Here is a 19295-nt window from a genome sequence, read left to right as displayed (position 1 = left end):
TAAGTCAAGGGAATAATCCAGTCAGTCTTCAGTTAAAACATGCCCTGCCACCGACCCACCATGAGGCTGTAGTCAAACAGCAGGCCGCTGTTTCACCCTTGGGCAAAGCGGAATTGCTTTATCCTGACTATGGCTCCCAGAAGCTATTGGTAGAGTGACTCGGGCATTTGGAAGCATGTCTAGAGCATGACACGCATCATGTGAAATACCAGTATCCACTTACAGCGGGTCACAGGGTCCCACTAGCCAGACTTGATTTGACACCAGACTGGAAAAGGAAAGGATTTTGAACTAAGTGAGGTGGTCACAGAGGAACAAGAGGACGGAGAGGTGGGGGACTGGCTCCCAAACCTGCAATGGGATCTTCAACTATAATGGTGATATTCCTGGGGCCTCCTGCAGGTAAAGAGGTGCAGAGGAGAATCCAGACAGAACAAACAGGATTAGAGGCGGGGGAACCCAAACAACCCGTGACTTTTAACTGGCAGAAATGGTGACATAACTCCCAAAAGGGACCACTTGGGCTAAAGGAGGGGTGACTCGGACAAGAAGCTACAAGACCCATGCTCAGACCCTTCTGCACAGATTTGGTTTTTCCCGGCTCCCTTTTCCCATGCAGGTTACCATAGTTTCTGGAATCCACACAGATTCAAGAATGGAGCCAGGGAGGCTGGGAATGTCGCTCTGTAGAGCTCTTGCCCAGCAGGAATAAGGCCTTGGGTTCCATTAAAATAAACACTGGGATGTGGGGAGCAGGGAAGTTTTGTAAGCTCAAAGACCACTGCCCTCATGTAGAGCAGACGCCAGGGCTCCAGGAGATGTGGCTTGAGAATCCAACCACAACACTCTACCAGTGAGAACATTCATGGAAAGAAACTTTGATTTGGAGATTTTTCTCCTAAGGAGTTCAAACAAGTCATGTTAAATTCTTGAAGGAAAACAGATGAACATTTGTTATTCAGATTTTAGTTGACGCCCTGAGCTTTCATTTTTCTAGAAATTACAGAGACAAGGGCAACTCCAACTGCCAAAGGAAATCTCCTTTGTCTCATTAAATACTTCCTATTTTATTTGTATTAATTTTGAATCTTTGCTGACCCATAATGGCTTTGAGCACAAAAATCAGTGTTATACTTACTGTAAGGATGTTCTTCCACAAGTGATGCCCAAACAAAGCGGACAGACCCAGGTTACCCCAGGGAGACAGGCAAGGTGGGGCGGACGCAGGACCCGCACCTCACCACCTAGGCTTGCTTCTACCCAGCTAGTAGCTGCCTTCCTGTTGGGGATGGGGGCGGGGGTGGGGAGGTGTGCAGGGTGAACGCCCATCTCTGACAGCCTCCTGTGTCTATGGAGTCCAAGGTCACATCTCCCACCCATGCTCACTATTAACCCTGTTAATAGAGTCAGGAAACTAACAGTCCTCTGCTTCAGTATTGTATCCTGTTCAAACCTCTAAGGGATCACAACAAAAGGACCTAGTAGGATTATCTGTAAGCCTCATTAAGACTCTGCTGAAGTCAGAGATTCAGTCAAATTTAAAACTTCAATACTCATACTATCCCAGTGCAAGGAACTATGGAAGAATCAGGGAAGCATTTAGTACCAACATCATGTAAAGGAAAGTATACGACCTACTCATACTATACGATAAATGTCTTTCATGACAGAGCAGAGCATCATGCCGCGCAGGAACATTTCTTCTCTCTGCCATAGGAAAGCCTCATGAGCAAGCCCTCCCTCCCTTAGAATAGGGGTTGGGGGGGCACTGCTAACCAGGAGCGGCTGCTCATCTTTACCTGCGGCTCCTCGGGAGGCAATGTTGGTATCCGAGTGGGAGCGAATGTGGCTCTTCTTTGTCCCGCTGGTGACAGAGGCTGTCTGCCCTTCTGAGAAGCTGGACCTGCGAGGGACGCTGCCTGCTTGCCCCTGCCCGCCTGCCTCTTGGTCCCCTAGAGAGGAGGCAGCAGACGCTGGCTTTAGAGAGCTGCTGGAGGAGAACAAGCAAGAGCTGCTGCTCTCACTGTTGCTGCTGTGACTCTGGCAACTGGCGGTCCGGCCATGAGGGGCTGGGTTGCCAATGGCCAGGTACTCCGGCCCCTCACTGACATCACTTGGGGAGTCATTTTGGCTGCTGATCCAGGATGCCTCTAGGGGGCTAGTCAGAGTGCTGGAGCTCATCTCCTGTGCGCTGAGTGGGGAATCCTGGGCTAGAGTGGAGTCTGAAGGCAGCGGAGCTTGGGTGGTTTGAGTCTCTGCTGGTGAGAGGCATTCTCTGTCTTCTTGAGGTTGCCAGGAAGGGCCAGAGAGTGAAAAGGAAGTAGATCTTCTCTCTGGAATATAAAAAAGGGTAAGGGGAGAGAAAGGAGATCTGGAGTTCCACGGTGGTGCACAGGCCCACAGGCAAGGGTGCTCAGGACACTTGTCACACAGAAGAAGTCGGCCTAAAGTAGCTGGTTTGGAAGCAGCCACGGTGAGGGCACAGGTACTTGACCTAGTGGCTTTCCTGCTTCTCAGCACAAATCACTCAACTGAAAGTGAGAGAAATCACGAAAACAGCAACCTCACAGGACTGTTTTAAAGATCAACTGAAGTAATACATTCAAACTGATTCTACAGATTCTACCGATTCAAACAGAACCCAGCACGGCGCAGGTCCTCTAAAGAATGCCGGCAACCAGAGACCTCATTTGCAGCGTGGAGCAGAAGCTCAGAAGCTCTAACTATGCCCTGTTGCCCTAATAATGCTACAAAACCATTTCTGCCAGCTGATGGATCACTTTGCATTTGGTTTCGTAAGTCAGGGCCTCATTCTGTAGCCCTGGATTCCCTGGCCCTTGTAACTGGCTTCTCCTGTATGTCTTCTGAGTGCTGCACAGCCGTGTACCACATCGAGCAGCTGCTGCTACATACCTTTTTATGGTGCCTATTACACAGACATGGAGTTTGACAACTTACACCAGCCCAGTTACTCTCAAAGGCTCTCTGCTTTCCAGACACGTGAAGATACATATAAGGACTGCCCATTCCCACCACTATATCTAACTACATTTTCAAGGCCAGCTTGGGCTACCTAGTAAAACTCTACCTCAGTAAACAGAACAGAATGAACACGTGAATGAAAGAAAAAAGGAAGGGAGGGAGGGGGAAGGAAGGAAGGAAGGAAAAAGAAAGGAAGGAAGGAGGATGGATGAGGTTAAAAAAACAAAAGGCAGGTAAGTTCTGGCCTGTGAGCACTCCCAGAAGGCCTCTACTTCCCAGGCCTAAAACACACGCAGCAATCCCACATGGCCCATACCTGAGCTGTGGCAGGACTGTGGCGTGGACTGCTGAAGGCTGGAGGACGACCCGAAGTAGGAATGCTGAGCATAGCTAGTTGGAGGAGTGTATGTGGAACCAGGCAGAGCGGTCAGACTCTGGCTCTTTGTGACCAGCAGTGGGCTCTCCTGCTTTCTGGCAAACTAAAACAAAACAAAGCAAAACCAAACCATTTCAGAGTGGAGCACAATGGCTTCGGAGGAGAGGATTCATCACTGCAGAGACCTGACACAAGCTTGTCTTGGGCCATGCACCTGGACCGTGGCTACCCTCTATCCAGGCTATGACATGACACTGAAGCGCTTGCTGGACCCACAGCTTCTGCACTGGAATTCTAGTGTATCTTCCTTCCACTGGAAGCAGTGAACTTAAGCCTGAGAAAGTGCTGCAGGAGTACAGGTCACTTGCTCTGCAAGCCTGAGGACGGTTCATATCCCCAACAGCAGTGTAAACTCCATGGCGGCCTGCATGGAAGCAGAGGGCCTCAGGAGCAAGCTGGCTAGTTCTACCATCAGCTCTGCCAACAAATTCCAGGTCCACCTAGAGACCCTGCCTCAGTATATAAGATAGGGCAATCAAGGGTGAGACACACCCAACACCAGTCTGCTCTCCACAGGCAGACACACACACACAAATGCATGTACTAGTATACCACACACATGGGAACAGGCATACAAACATGTATACACACCACACACATAAATAAATTATGCATGTGGAATTGAAAGTCAGATAGACTGGTGGTCTAAGCCATGCATGTCACTCACAAGCACCTGACCTAGGCTCTGGGTGAGAAGGCAAGTGTGTGCTTCAATGATTTCTTTCTTTTTACATTTTAGACAGGGCCTTGCTCTGTCACTGGCCTGGTACTCATGATGCAGCTCAAACTATCCTGCCCTCAAGCTTGTGTCAATCCCCGCTCCAGCCTGCCAGGAGCTAGGATTACAATAGTGAGTCACCAAGCCTGGGCTTGGCCCCTAGTGACTTAACTTCTTGTTTTCTTACTTTCTTTGTTTGGGTAGGTCATACATTCATAAGTATGCATGTGTTCACCTGTGCACAAACCTGTGGAGGCCAGAGGTCACTAGGGGGTGCTCTCCTCTGTCATCTACCACCGCCTTTTTGAGACAGAGTCTCTCACTGAACCTGAGGTTTCCAGTTAGGCTAGACCAGTGGTTCTCAACCTGTGGATCCTGTAGGGGTCAAATGACCCTTTTGTAGGGGTCACCTAAGACCACTGGAAAACAGAGATACTTACACGATTCTTAACAGCAGCAACATTACAGTTATGAAGTAGGTTGGGGTCACCACAACATGCAGTGTATTAAATGGTCTTGGCATGAGGAAGGTTGGGAATCACGGCCTAGACTGAGTGGCCAGCCATCCCAAGGCCTCCCGCTCTCCTCCTCGCCCCAGTGCGGCAGACAGACACGCACATCTCTGTGTGGCTGTGCACAGCCTCTGGGAATCTGGCCGAGGTCCTCCTGCCTTTGTAACAAGCACTTTACCCACTGCACCATCTCCCCAGTCCTTGAGTGGCTTCCTTTATAAGGAGATAATGTCTTCCTCCCAGAGTCAAGGGGACTAAATAAGGAAACACGTGCTTTGTAGTACTGCAGCATGCCTGGCACAAGGGGAGTGTTCTGTGGATGGTGACCACGGTCAACATTAAAACAACCATGACAGACAGGAGACCTCCATTCTACAAGGTGTTTGGATTGAATGTCAACAATGGGGTAGGGAGTCTTTCTTGCTTCTAGGTCCCTCATCCTCCCCCTCCCCACCTCTTTCCATTTTTTATTTTTAAGGTTGGACCTCATAGCTTGGACTTACTATAGAGCAGGCTGGCCTCAGACGCTGACCCTTCTGCCTCCAACCTCCCGAGCGCTGGGGATTACAGGTGTCAGCCAACCTGACACAGCTAGTTGCTCGAGAGGAGGGAACCTCAGTTGAGAACAATGCCCCCATCAGGTTGGCCAGCAGCAAGGTCTCCATGTCATGGTTCTTATACACAGTCGATATGTTATGGTCGTGTAGCCTAGTGTTCTCCTAGAGGTGCTGCAGTGGGAGAGGGTGCTGTCCCTGAGTCTTTGTCTGCTTTTGTAGCTTGTTATGCTTGGTTGACTGACGACGTTCTTGTGAGGCCTGCTCCTTTCTAAGGTGAGGCGGATCTCGGGGAGAGGGAAGGTGGAGGGGAAACTGCAGTTGGAATGGAATATATGAGAAAAGAATAAAAAAACAAAAACAAAAACAAAAGCAACAGGCCGAGCAGGCCATGGGGAGGGAGGGAGATCCTTCCTTAGCCTCAGCATCAGCTCCTGCCTTGCGTTCCTGTCTCAGTGGACTGTCACTCAGGGCGTGTAAACCAAATAAGCTCTTTCCTCCCCAAGTTGCTCTAGGTTGAGATGTTTTATTGCAGCCACAGAGCACAGATGAAGACCACAGTCACACACCACACCAGCTCTTTACAAGCATTTTAAAAACAGTCTGACAGCTCACAGCTGCCTCAGTGAGGAAGAGGACACTGTAAGTGCCCATCATGGTTAAGTGTAGGCCCAGGACAGACATGGGCAATCCTTCGCCCTCACCATGGCTGCGTCGATCTGAGCCAGAAGACGGGGATTGTTCTGCTCCACTGCTTCTAGACACTGGAGCATGGCCGTGACGTGGGCGTCACTCAGCAGGAAGGCAGCTTCTGGGAAGAAAAGAGGTACCACAGTGCTCAAGAGAAGCTTAGAGAAAGAGACAGGATAAAGAGGAACTGAGAAAGAGCATGCCTCTGTGTAGAGGCAGGGACTCAGGGACAAGCAAAATATAGGAAAGCCAAGCTTCGTGCAGCCTAAGGTAAGAAGTCTCAAAATCTGAAAGGCCCAGAAGTGGATCGTGGCCCTGCGTGCCTCTGGCCAAATCAGCGAGGCTGTCTGCTTAGAGAGTGTCAGTCAGTCCTACCACCCAGCTCTACCAACAGTGCACAGCACAGGAAACACCCACTCACGGCCTTTCCTCTCAGTCTGCATGGAGCAGCATGGGAACACCTTAGCATGGGGGTGCTTCCTGGGGGGGGTGGGAGGAGGACGGCTGTGCGGTTCTCAGTACAGTCTATGGCATCAAGCGAGCATTAGGAGACGCTGGCTTCAGAAGTCCTCTACGGAGGACATGAGAGATGGAAGACAACATGGAAGTACATGCGAAGCCCCGTATGGCCTCTGCTTACCTGTATAGAATTTTCTGATGTACTGTCTGTCCCCAAGCAGAGGCCGGAGCTGGGCTGAGAGGCAGTGGCACTGCAGGCTATGCTGCAGCCACAGCTCTGCGACAGCACGCTCACTCACGCTGTCAGTGTCGCCCTGGCCACTCTCATGCAAACTGATGAACTGGGGAGGCAAAGAGGCCCGAGTCAAGCACAGACCTGGCAGACACAGCCAGGATGGGCTACCAGAGGAATCCTCTCCAGCTGGCTTCCAGAAGTGCAGGAGGAGGAGAGTAAAGGGAGGGATGGATTTTCTACTCTACCAGACCCCGGGTGAGCCCCAAGAGGTAATCCCGGAGAAGCAGGGCTGCTACATGTGGCTCTTTGAGTCCTAGCTCCAAAGAGGCACCTACTCTAGGATAGGGCACAGGAAGGACTGACTCAAAGAAAGGGCTGTGACCTCTTGACCTCTCTGACTCCTCTTTCAGAAAGTTTCCAGAGAGATATGTGGTATGTGTGCGTGTAGATGGTGGGTCTAGGAAAAAAACACCACCAATGATTTACTTAAAAACAATTTTCTTCAGTTTTTGCTTCTTTTATGTGTATGAGTGTTTTCCCTGAATGTATGTTAGTGTATCACATGGATGTGTTGCCTGCAGAGTTCAGAAGAAGGCATCATATTCTTGGAAACTAGAGTTACAGCTTGGTTGTGGGCACTGGGAATCGAACCCAGGTTCTCTGGAATAAAAAGCCAGTGCTCTTAACCACTGAGCCACCCAGCCTCAAAGTTCTCTTAAAAGTTCTAGTCATAACAACCTCTGTCTGGAACCACTACCACCACCACCAGCACTTCCTCTTCCTCCTCCTCCTCATTTCTAAGAACAAGGTCTCACAACCGGGATGGGCACCACAGAGTGCATCAGTAGCAACAGCAATGTCTACAGCACAACATGTTGGGTGTGGCAGCACATACCTGTTAACTCAAGGGCAGCCTGGGCTACCTAGTGAAACCCTATCTCAGTAGACAGAACAGAATGAACAAATGAATGCAAGTAATGAAGGGAGGAAGGGAGGGAGGGAGAGGGAGACAGGGAAGGGGAAAGGAAGGGAGGGAGGGAGGGAGGGAGGAAGAAAGGAAAGATGAGGAGGTAAAGTAGCAGGTCCTGGCCTTTTCTCATACACAGAAGGCCAGTATGAAACCCTGTGGCTTTGTTCTCTGAATATTTAGAAAAAAGTATTCTTTCTGACCTCATCTTAGCAATAAATCCAGCAGCTGGGATGCACAGGAAACAAAACAGGACACACAAAGAGAAATAATGAGGGAGGAGGGGTGGCTATTCGAAGTTATCTCATTAATCTAATTTAGATGCATTTAAAATTGTCTATACTAAAAGGTTAAGTGCATACATAAAACGGTCAGTGATTATCCTAGATTATCCACGGTGTAACTTTATTGGACTGTTCCCTGACTGGAATCATGGAGCACTGTGTGCAGCCGGAGACACGAGATTCCAGAGCAAGGCAAAGCTTGGAAGGTGGCCCTCGGAGCCCTGGACTCTGGACTCCAGAAACGGCTCTCCTTTCTGCCTGTCACACACTTCTGCACTCAAATTCTTGCCACTGGCCCAAGACTTTTTAGTTTGTCATTGCTGTTGTTTTGAGACAGGATCTCTCTGTGTAGGCTTGACTGTCTTAACTTGCTCTGTAGACCAGGCTGTCCTTGAATTCACAGAGATCCACCTGCCTCTGCCAATCAAGCTCGGGATTAAAGGTGTGCTTTTTAAGAGTTTCATTAAGCTCTTTCCCCTTTCCCTGGAGATGAGAAAGCACCCTGGAGAAATGAACTTGTAAGGCTGTGTGGTTGGTTAGGCCTCCCTCTGAGTCAGTGACATCTATCCAGGGAGGAAAGTCTCTTCCAACACAAAACCCATGAAGACTTGCAGCCACACCCCATCGAGCCAGCGGCCAGGGAGCCAGCTCCGCTTTCACTCTTACCTTCTCAACGTGAAGGGCTGAGTGTGGGCTGAGCCACCGGATGTCTTTCACAAACTGCCAGTAATCAGCCTGGCAACAGACCTGCCAAACAAACACCAGCGTGAGCAGATAACCGTTCGCTTGCCCAAAGTCCCATTCAGCTGGGGGTGGGGGGTGGGGAGAGGGAGAGAGAGAGAGACAGACAGACACACACACAGAGACAGAGACAGACAGACAGATACAGAGAGAGACAGAGACAGACAGACACAGAGACAGAGATATAGAGAGAGACATAGAGACAGACAGACACACAGACAGACAGACAGAAACAAAAGCTGGACCCAGCAGCACAGCTCCGTAGTATCAACTCTTGTGAAGTGGAGGTAGAGGTAGAAGATCTTGAATGCAAGGCCAGCATGAGCTATACAGTGAGGAGACCGTATTTCCAAAACAAGAAAACATGGAGGCAAAGTGTGAGAGGAGGGGTTGGGGGGGGTCTTTGGGGAGGGGGGGAAATCGGGAAAAGTTTTACCATTGGCAATGTAATGAAGAAGATATTCAATAAAAAAGAAAGAAAAAAAGAAAACAGACCAGAAGGGTGGGAAGGAAGAGGAGAGGGAAGGAGGGAGAGGATGGGAACAGTCTGTTTCCACAAGGCTGCCAGTAGCAACCACAAGAATGCATACACTGATCCTTTAAAAATTATTGAGTTGTTTTTGTGTGTACAGTGCATACACACAGATGTCCACATGTTCACACAAGTCAGAGGTCAAGCTGGGAGAAGGTCCTCAGGAGTACCTTCCCCCTTATTCTGAGATATCTCTCAGCAGAACTCCTCAGTGGGCTGGGCTGGGCTGGCTGGCCGACCTGTAAATCCAGGGAGCTGCCTGTCTCTCTGGCTCCCCAGTCCTGGGTCACAGTGAGCGCACGCCACCTCACCTGGGTTCTGGAGATGGAGCCCAGGTCCTTGTGTGGGAACACTCCACTGGCTGAGCCCCAAACCGTTCTCCTGACTAGGTTCTGCGCACACTGACCTGAAAGGCATACAGTGAGGTTCCCTGCCTTCTGCTCCTTTTCCCTGCACTGTTTAGTTCCCTACAAGGTAATTCTTAAAACTAATCTACTTAGTTGTTAAAAAAAAAATCAAGGCTCTGGGTTCTATTCCCAAGGATTGGGATTGGGGGTGGGGTGGGTCAGATTAGGTCAATAGTAGGAACCACAATAAATAATTACATGCCAAATCATTGGAACACATGTAACAATAGTTACATTCCAGCCAGGTGAGGTGGCACTCACTGAGATCCAGTGCCAGGGAGGCAGAGACAGGCGGCTCCCTGGGACTCATTTAATGGACCAAAACTGAACTAAGATGACATAGAAAACCTCAACAGAGCAATGAATGATACTTTTTAATTCATTGGCAAAACATGTCCCAATACAACAGAGCTCAGAACCAGATGGCTCCAAGACAAATTACCAAGCCTCTAAAAAGCTTTGATATAAAGCTAGACAAAGACAGAACAGAACAGAACAGAATAAACAAACAAACAAACAAACAAACAAGTACAGTTGGCCCAAATCCCCAATGAACATAAAGACAAAGCTTGCCGGCACAGCACTAACAACCTGAATCTACAAGAGATTGTATGCCAGCCAACAAGATGGCTCAGTTGGGTAAACACGCCTGCCATCAAGCCTGCCAACCTCAGTTTGATTCCCAGAACCAACATGATGGAGAGAGAGAGAAACAACTGTGAGTGAATGCAGTTGGTTACAATAAATTACAATAAATAAGTAAATGTAAAAATCTTTTTAAAAAGATTATATGATCTTACACCTAAGGCTCAGGAGACATGACTGTAAGAGTCAGAAGGTTAAGACGCCTGCCAGGGACAGCGATGTCACGGGGAAGCTGCACCATGAACCTTAACAATGTGATGGCCTAGATAAGACCCGCACAGTGACAACATCAGCTGAAATATCAAAGTGGAGGGGAAATTTCACAGGGTCTCATCCCTAGATGAAGAACTACAGATACTTAAAGAAGACCAATCAGTCTTCTCTGGAGATTTCATGTTATTAGCACATTATAATCATGATTTCACACTTTGTCCTTTTCCCTTAACATGCCTTGTAATTGACCCCAAATTACAACTTTAAATAGGGTGTGTGTATGTATGTGTCTCAAATTTATGCCACAGTGTGCAGAGGACCCGAGGGTAACTGGTGGGTGTTAGGATTCTGTTTAAGCTCCACCCAACAATTACCTGGCAACCAGGTATGACCCTCCCCACAGTTACTTGGCAACAGCCAGGTAGGCCTGGCCTACTATAAAGGGGATGCTCAGCCCCCCCTCTCTCTTGCATCTCTTATTGTCTCACTCTCAGCTTCCCTCTTGCCCCTCTTGGGCTCTCCTCCCCTCCCTCTTCTCTGCACGTGGTCATGGCCAGCTGCTGCTTCTCTACTCTCTCCCTCTCTCTGCCTTTCTCTGACTCTACTTCCCCCTTAACTCCCCTCCCATGCCCTGAATAAACTGTACTCTATGCTATGCTATGCTATGCTATGCTATGCTATGCTATGCTATGCTATGCTATGCTATGCTATACCGTTGTGTGTCTGGTCCCTCAGGGGGAAGGGATGCCTTGGCATGGGCCTGCTGAAACACCCCCTTCCCCCACACCGCTGTAGAACAGATTCTCACACCTCTTTCTCTTTTTACATCACAACAGTGGGAGTTGGTTCCCTGCTTCTATCAAGTCGGTCCCTCAAGTGGTCAGACTAGGCAGCAAGCACTCACTGAGACATCTTGTCAGCCCATTAAATGTTTTTATAATTCATATGTGTATATATATATATTTTAAAATATATATGTGTATACATATTTAATATAAAAACCTGAGCATGGTACCCCATACCTGTAAATGCATATAGGAGACAGAGCAGGAGGATCTCAAGTAGAAGGTTAGCCTGGGCTACATAGCAAGACTGTCTCAAAAATACAAAAGGAAAAAATGAGGACAAAGAAAAAAAAGTTATTTGTATTACTTTCATAAGTACAGACTCTCTGGAAGGAAGCTAATAAAGGTAGTAACTTACAGGATCAGAAGATAATGAGAGACTTTGCACTGTATTTTTGTTATACTCTTAAATTTTTTAGCCATGTAACCATATAAAGTATATTATATAGTCAAAAATTAAACATTTTAAAATAAGCTATCAAATGACACATATGGTACATTTTTAAAAGGCACAAAATTACCTTTTAAATATAAGAATTTAAAGCTAGGCAGTGGTGGCACATGTCTTTAATCCCAGCACTTGGGAGGCAGAGGCAGGTGGATTTCTGAGTTCAAGGCCAGCCTGGTCTATAGAGTGAATTCCAGGACAGCCAGGGCAACACAGAGAAACCCTGTCTCGAAAAACCAAACCGAAACAAAACAAAAACCAAAGAAAAAAACAAAAAGAATTTAAATATACAGAAATATAAAATAAAGAACATACAAAAGAATGCTAAACAGTAATATTATTTGGTATTAAGTTTATAGGTGAGATTTATTTTCCTAGTACTTGGGAAGCAGAGGCCAGCCTCATCTATAGACTGAGTTCCAGGACAACCAGGGTTACATATAGAGAAACCCTGTGGGGGGTGGCTTCCACAAAATCAGGCTACCTTAGGCTGGAGAGATAGGCTCTGAGGTTAAAAGTGCAGGCTGCTCGTGTAGAGGTGTAGAGGGCAGTTCCCAGCACTCACATGTGGTCCACAGCTGCCTGTGACCGTAGTTCCAGGGCATCCAATGCCCTTTTCTGGCTTCCATGGGCACCAGGCACACACATGGTACACATACATACATGTAGACAATATACACATAAAAAAAGAACTCATTTTAATTGGGCCATCTACACAGCTGAGCAGTTCCTTCTTATGCTAGGGGAGGGGCCCTTTCGCCTCTACTCAGCTGAGCCATCTCAGGGACTGTCTCCACACTGCTGAGCAGCAGAACAGAGATGCTTGCAGGTGCTGTAAAAGGTGTCCCAGATGTGGCTGACAGCAATGAGATCCCGCTAAGACTACTGTCATGCCATTACAGCTTCCCAGGGGCCCGAGTGATTGAACAAAACATAGCTCACATCCACAGCACATCCTTTTGAAAACAAAGAGGAGAAATGACCAACAGGAATCATTGTGTCCCTTCCTCTTTCCAAGGGCACAGCACCCAGAATAGCTTCCTGATGACACAGCAGCCTGAAACCTTTGAAAGCACTAAACTTTCTGGAAGGAAACAGACAGGGTAAAAACACGGGGTAAAAACAAGTCTGACCCCAGAACTTAACTCTTACACTTAACAAGGCCCAGGGCCACAATAAGACTGACAAGGGGCTTCTGTTTCAGGGTGTTCTGCTTGGAGCCTCTGTGTACTGTGTGCCTGGACATGCTGCACGTGTGTCTGCACACAAGGAGGTTTTCTCTGCTCACACTTACTGATGCCAGTGTTGTAAGTGCTTGCACACATTCTTTAACATGCTTCGTTCTGAAGGACAGGTGCTTTTAAAGGATAGCTTTCATTCTATCATTTTTAAGAATTCTAACAACATATGCTAACACTAGTTAGTCTACATCTGCGAGCTTGTTTTATTTGAGAGTTTCATCGACATTTCTCCCTTTGTGGTACAGATGGTTAAACTATCATGTAATCTGGTTACGTTACTATGTGATAATGTAAAATTAGTAACGGCCAAGAAAAGAACTTTTGTTATCAAGGCACAAGCACTTTAACCACTGAATGACAGCACCACTAATCTGGTAGCTATTTTGGTCACCAGCCTGGGAAACTTGCACTTTGTTTTTAACAAAACATTCTGGCATGAATCCCAAACTTGTGAATGGACCACTGGGTAGTTCAGTGCTACAAATTAGCATAAAGAACACCAAGATGGAATGCAGTCTCTGAGAGAGAATATACTTAGCTGCACCCTCCTTGTTGGGACAGACAGCCACATGATAATGTGAGGGAGACAGCTGGTTCAGATCTGGAGCTCAGCACTGAGGTCTGAGCTGAGTGTCACAGGCACATGGGTGACAAGAGACTGCTTTGAGGAAAAAGAGGGGGACAGAAGAGTACACACAATGACTCCATCTTTAGAACCCTGTAATGGGCAAGAGACATGGCTCAGCAGGTGAGGGTATTGGCCACGTCTAATGCCCTGAGTTCCATCCCTAAGACCCACATGGCGGAAGGACAGATCTGAGTCTGGTGAGTTGCCCTCTGATCTTCACGTACATGTACACAAATAAATAAATGTCATTTAAAAAAATGTTTAATCCAAGAAGAAATTTGGGGACAGAAACTGAAGAAAGGCGACAGACTCAGGACAATGCTTCTTGTGGCATCAGAAGATAATGCCATACAAATCAACAGGATTGCATTTATTAATCAAGGGAGAAATGGTTCTTGAATTAGATAATATGGAAGCCATTTTCTTCTTTGTTTTTTTGAGGTAACGTCTCTCTGTGTAGCTCTGGCTGTCCTGGAACTCACTCTGTAGACCAGGCTAGCCAGGAACTCACAGAGATCACACTGCCCCTGCCTCCCAAGTGCTGGGATTAAAGGGATGGCATTTTCTTAAACAGCATTGCAAGGTCACCAGTGGTAAGGAAGATATTAAGATTTCACTAGATTAAGTTGTTTTCAAATTTTCAATGTTCTTAATTATATATACCACAGAACATGCAACAGGAAAACAATTTATTAATTACTTCAAATTTTTATTAATTAATTTCGTATGCTTATGCACGAATACATGTTGTGGTGTCTATGTGGAAGTCAGAGACAATTGGCAGTTGGTTCTCTTCTTCTGTCAATTATGTTCCAAAAAGTGGACTCAGGTTGTTCGATGTGGTGACACATCCCTTTACCTGCTGAGCACTCACTGGTTATATGCTATAAGTTATGCAAGACAAATTTCTATGCTACCTTATTTATTGTTCTATAGATTTTCTTTATAGCATAAATACTATTACCCTTATTTATACAGATAAGACTATGACTATGGCTGATAAAAATGGTTTCTAGGGGCTGGAGAGATGGGTCTGTTGTTAAGGGTACTGGTTCTCTTCCAGAAGAAGTGACTTTAATTCTAGCACCCAATTACAACCATCTGTTAACTCTAGTGCCAGGGGATTTGACACCCTCTTCTCTGAGGCACATACAGATAAACATTCAGGCACATTACTATAAATATAAATAAATAAAAAATTTAAAAATAGTCACTCTAACATAGATAGATAGATAGATAGATAGATAGATAGATAGATAGATAGATAGGTAAATGTCAGACACTGTGACATACACCTTTAATCCCAGCACTTGGTAGGTAGAGGCAGGTGGATCTCTGTGAGTTCCAGGCCAGCCTGCTTCTGTCTCCCAAGTACCAGCTTGGTTTACATAGTGAGTTCCAGGGCTGCTAGGGTACACAATGAGATCCTGTCTCAAAAACAACAAACAAACAAACAAAAACAAAAATAAAGCCTTCTAAGATGTCATGTCTAGGCCCTAGGATCTAGGGGATGACTCATGACTATTATTTTTATGGAAAAGGGACTTTTCAGATGGGACTGACTTAGTACTCTAGAGATGGACCATCAAGGTAGGACCAATGTTATCATAAGGGCCCTTAAGAAAGAGCTCACAAAAGGAAAGGTGATATAAAGGCAGACATAAATTTCAAGACATTATGCTACTGAGTTCTCAAAAGTGGGGGCCAAGAGCCAAAGAATATGTGACACACAGCTTAGAAGCTGAAAAGACAAGAAAGAAGAGATTTTCAGTTGAGCGATGGTGGCCTAGGTCTTTAATCCTACACTCAGGAGGAGGCAGAGGCAGGCAGATTTCTGCAGTTCAGGGTCAGTCTGGTCTGCAGAGCAAGTTCCAGGATAGTCAAGGTTATGCATAGAAACCCTGTCTTGAAACAAAGAAAGAAAGAAAGAAACAACATCAGAAGAAGAGGAGAAAGAGGAGGAGGAGGAGGAGGAGGAAGAAGAGGAAGAGGAGGAGAAGGAGAAATTACAAAAGAACTGTTTAGAATTTCCTAGAGCAGTACAGCAGGGCAGACAGCTTGGTTTGAGCCTAATGAAACGTCCTTGAGAAATCTGACTTCAGGAGCCGAAAGATAATAAATCTGTAACTAGCCAATAGTTCCATCTTTGTTTTAGAATGAACAGGAAACAAACACACTAGCCTCTTGCTGGTGTGCTGCATGACCCCAGTAGTTTATTCACTGCTCTGACACTGTGGCATATCAGGCACTACAGGAGATGTTCTGGACACAGAAAGGTGAGGGGATGAGTCCTACATACCTGGTCATGGATGAGCCCATGATACAAGATATTCTGCATGTCCCTGCAAAGCCGCTCCAGGCCGCCATATTTGGACCAGACATTGGGGCAGTTGGCTGACACCAAGCCCTCCACAGTCGTCTTCAGGTTGCTCAGCAGCTGCCAGTGCTCTCTCCTGAAACCACACCAAACAGTCAGTGACACTTGCTGGTCCTGATCACAAGGTCAAAAATAAATAAAATAATAAATAAAAATAAAAACAAAAATAAATAAAAATAATCTCCTCTATTAATTTTTCACTTCAACATTAGGCTCCACACTGATAGTATCACCGTTATAAAGACTCAAAACCCTTATACTTACATGGCATATTATGGGTATTTGTGGTTTTAGGAGAGTGTCCCATTAATATTCATTTCTGAGCAAGGCAGTGATACGGCACACCTTTAATCCCAGCACTAGGGAAGCTAAGGCAGGTGGATCTCTGAGTTTGAGGCCAACCTGGTCTACACAGTGAGTGTCAGGACAGCAAGGGCTACACAGAGAAACCCTGTCTCAAAGAAGCAACAAAAGATCCATTTCTGAATGATAATACATAGGCAAAAGATGAGAACACCTACCTACAATCACAATTTTTTTTTTAATTCTCAGGTGTACGGATGTTTTTCCTACCTATCTGCCTGTAACCATAGCAAACACAGTGATTGGTGGAGGCAGAGGTGGGCACTGGATCCTCGGAGACTGGGATAACAGGTGGCTGTGAGCTGTCATGCAGGAGCCAGGAACTGAACCAGGGAAGAAAGGGCTCTTTACCCCTGATCATTTCTCCAGCTCAAAGTCAGAAGCCTTTGATGTTAGAAACCAAGCCCAAGCCGGTGGCGCACGCCTTTAGTCCCAGCACTTGGGAGGCAGAGGCAGGTGGATTTCTGAGTTCAAGGCCAGCCTGGTCTACAGAGTGAGTTCCAGGTCAGCCAGGGCTACACAGAGAAATCTTGTCTCAAAATCCGCCCCCCCCCCCCCCAAAAAAGAAACCAAGCCCAAGCCAGCCCTGCTTCTTATTCACTATAGTCCCAAGCAGTAAGTAGAACACAGTAAAGGGCAGAGGGCACTTCACACACACACATGCACAAGCACACACACACAAGCACATACACACACACAAAGGACACATACAAGCACACACAGAAACTCACACACACAAGCACACACACACACACACACATACCAGACAAGAGCACAGACTTGTAATTTTTTTTAAGACAGTCTCGTGTATTCTCGGCTGCCCTTGACCTCACTGAGGACAACTTTAAATCTGTGATCCTCTTGTCGCTACATCCCAAGTGCTGAGATGACAGGTGCCTGCTACCAGCTCCGGCTTTACACAGTGCTAGAGATCAAACCCAGGGTTTTATTGTGCCAGACAAACACTACTGAGTTGTACCCCCAGGTCACCCATTTTTTCCTGTGATTTTTAAGTAGATATTAAAACAAAAAGGTTTTAAGTTTGCACTGGAGGCACTTTGAGACATGTCCTCAAACCAGGCAGTTGTCACCTCCTACGAGACTTCATTGGAAACGTCAGAAAATTGCTGCCCTTGGTCAGACTGGTTCCTCTTAATCCCTAGCATTTTCTCACCAGCTCTTAACCAGTGAAACCTCAAACGCAGTAGAAGGCAGGAGCTGGCCATGCCGGCCCACCGGACGAGGAAAGCATGAAGAGATGATGTGTCACACTTGGCCTCTTGGCCCCGACTATTACTGCACACATTACATCATCTTTTTCATTAGTAGACTGTTGCTCTTTCCTCTTTTCATGGTGGTCACAGGAAACAGAAAAGGTCTTCAGGTAATGTAATCATGAGTACTTTACATTACATACACACCAGCAGCTCTGAATTGTAATTCCTTTTATCAATACGAAACTGACATTTGTGTCTTCTCTGGGCTCTTTTAAAAAAGTTCTGGAAGTAAAGGCAGACAGTAAAATCCCAAGATAAGTAAGTGACAGGTGTAGGAGACTCGTCCATACCTGAGGGCCAGGGCTTTGCTCAGAAGGCCTTGTGAATAAGAATTTGTTTGAACTGGGAGGCAATCAGGCTTTTTTTCCCCGTTAAACATTTGAATCACCACCTGGGTATGGTGGTTCACTCCCATAATCACAGCACTCAGGAGGCTTCAACAGAAAGACTGCCACAAACTATAAGGCCAGCCTGTATTACAAAGAGAGTTTCAGGCCAGTATCAGCAAGAGAGTGACCCTGTCTTAAAAACAGAAATAAAGACTCACCAAACTTTTCTTGCCTTTCTATACCACTCCTAAAATGCCCACAGAACTAAGGTAATCACTCAAAATGCCATTTATTTTTATATCATGAGAAACTGCCATTCCAGAGGCCAACTGACTACCAACTGTTGCTCACTGACTATATATATATCCTGTGCTTCAACAGGGCTAATTAACCTCTCGTCTCTTCTGAGGGACTTGGTCTTCACATTCCAACAAACTACAATCAAGCCTTGCAGGCCTAACAGCTAGTGTGGCTCAGCAAGTGGCTGCATACCTGTGTCCTGACTCATTCGGGGCTGATCCCACATTAACCTCTTGAAGAACACCACGAAGCAGACGCCATTCTTGACTAGAACTCTTAAGTCCTAGAACCTCTGAGCACTCTGAACAACTTCCTCTGGACAAAGCTAAAGAACCTTCCTTTCCCACAAGAAAGTGCCCTGAGACGCTAAAGCTACAAAGACACATGGCTCCTCTATGGTATCTCTACACACTCTAAACTTGGTAGATGCTCATCGGAAGAAACGTAAGCCTTTAAAAGTTGTATTTACATAGTTTACTATGTCTTTTAGTATTCTTTTTTTTTTTTTTTTTGGTTTTTGGATTTGGTTTTTTTCGAGACAGGGTTTCTCTGTATAGCCCTGACTGCCCTGGAACTCACTCTGTAGACCAGGCTGGCCTCGAACTCAGAAATCCGCCTGCCTCTGCCTCCCAAGTGCTGGGATTACAGGTATGTACCACCACTGACCGGCTCATCTTTGAGTATTCTTAATGATATAAATATTTTCAAAATTGAGACACTGAATTAACTTGAAGTTCACAAAGTGGTATTCAGTTAATCCATTCATGCCTGAACCTTAGATGTAAGCTCACCATGGAGAACAAGTACTTTTTCCCACAAGTGTGTACATGCATGTGCGTGTGTAGGAGTATTTATACATGTACACATGGAGGCCAGAGGACAATCTCAAAGTGTCAACCTTAGAAATGCTGTCTCTTTCTTTTGAGATGGATCAATTATGCTGGGCTGGTTGCCTAGTAACCCCAAATATCCTTATCCTCTCCCATTGGCTACCAAGCTCCACTCTCTGCACCAGGATTTCACGTGTGCACTGTCAGCTCTAGCATGTTTGCTTGGGTGCTCAGGTTCTGCCACTTATAAGGTAAGCAGTTTTCTGACTGAGCTATCTCCCT

General features: G+C 46.4%; 1 protein-coding gene and 1 non-coding gene across 4 annotated transcripts in view; both read right to left on the bottom strand.

Annotated features, from left to right (window-relative positions):
- Rubcn (rubicon autophagy regulator) overlaps positions 1 to 19295 on the bottom strand; it is a 57915-nt gene that overhangs the window by 20508 nt on the left and 18112 nt on the right. For 2 of the 3 annotated variants that reach the window (XM_052159055.1, XM_052159053.1), the window contains exons 2-7: positions 15837 to 15990; positions 8504 to 8584; positions 6533 to 6692; positions 5907 to 6013; positions 3299 to 3461; positions 1800 to 2333 (exon numbers count right to left, since the gene is read on the bottom strand). In XM_052159055.1, the coding sequence (XP_052015015.1) occupies positions 1800 to 2333; positions 3299 to 3461; positions 5907 to 6013; positions 6533 to 6692; positions 8504 to 8584; positions 15837 to 15875 (1084 nt within the window). In that variant the 5' untranslated portion in view covers positions 15876 to 15990. The remainder of the gene's footprint in view (positions 1 to 1799; positions 2334 to 3298; positions 3462 to 5906; positions 6014 to 6532; positions 6693 to 8503; positions 8585 to 15836; positions 15991 to 19295) is intronic. The other variant, XM_052159054.1, reaches the window with a different exon arrangement.
- On the bottom strand, positions 7213 to 7290 carry Trnak-uuu (transfer RNA lysine (anticodon UUU)). Its single transcript has one exon. It is a non-coding gene; the product is annotated as a tRNA-Lys (tRNA).

Source organism: Apodemus sylvaticus, chromosome 15, assembly GCF_947179515.1.
Source record: "Apodemus sylvaticus chromosome 15, mApoSyl1.1, whole genome shotgun sequence".
NCBI lineage: Eukaryota > Metazoa > Chordata > Mammalia > Rodentia > Muridae > Apodemus > Apodemus sylvaticus.
This window is presented reverse-complemented; position numbering and strand designations above follow the sequence as displayed.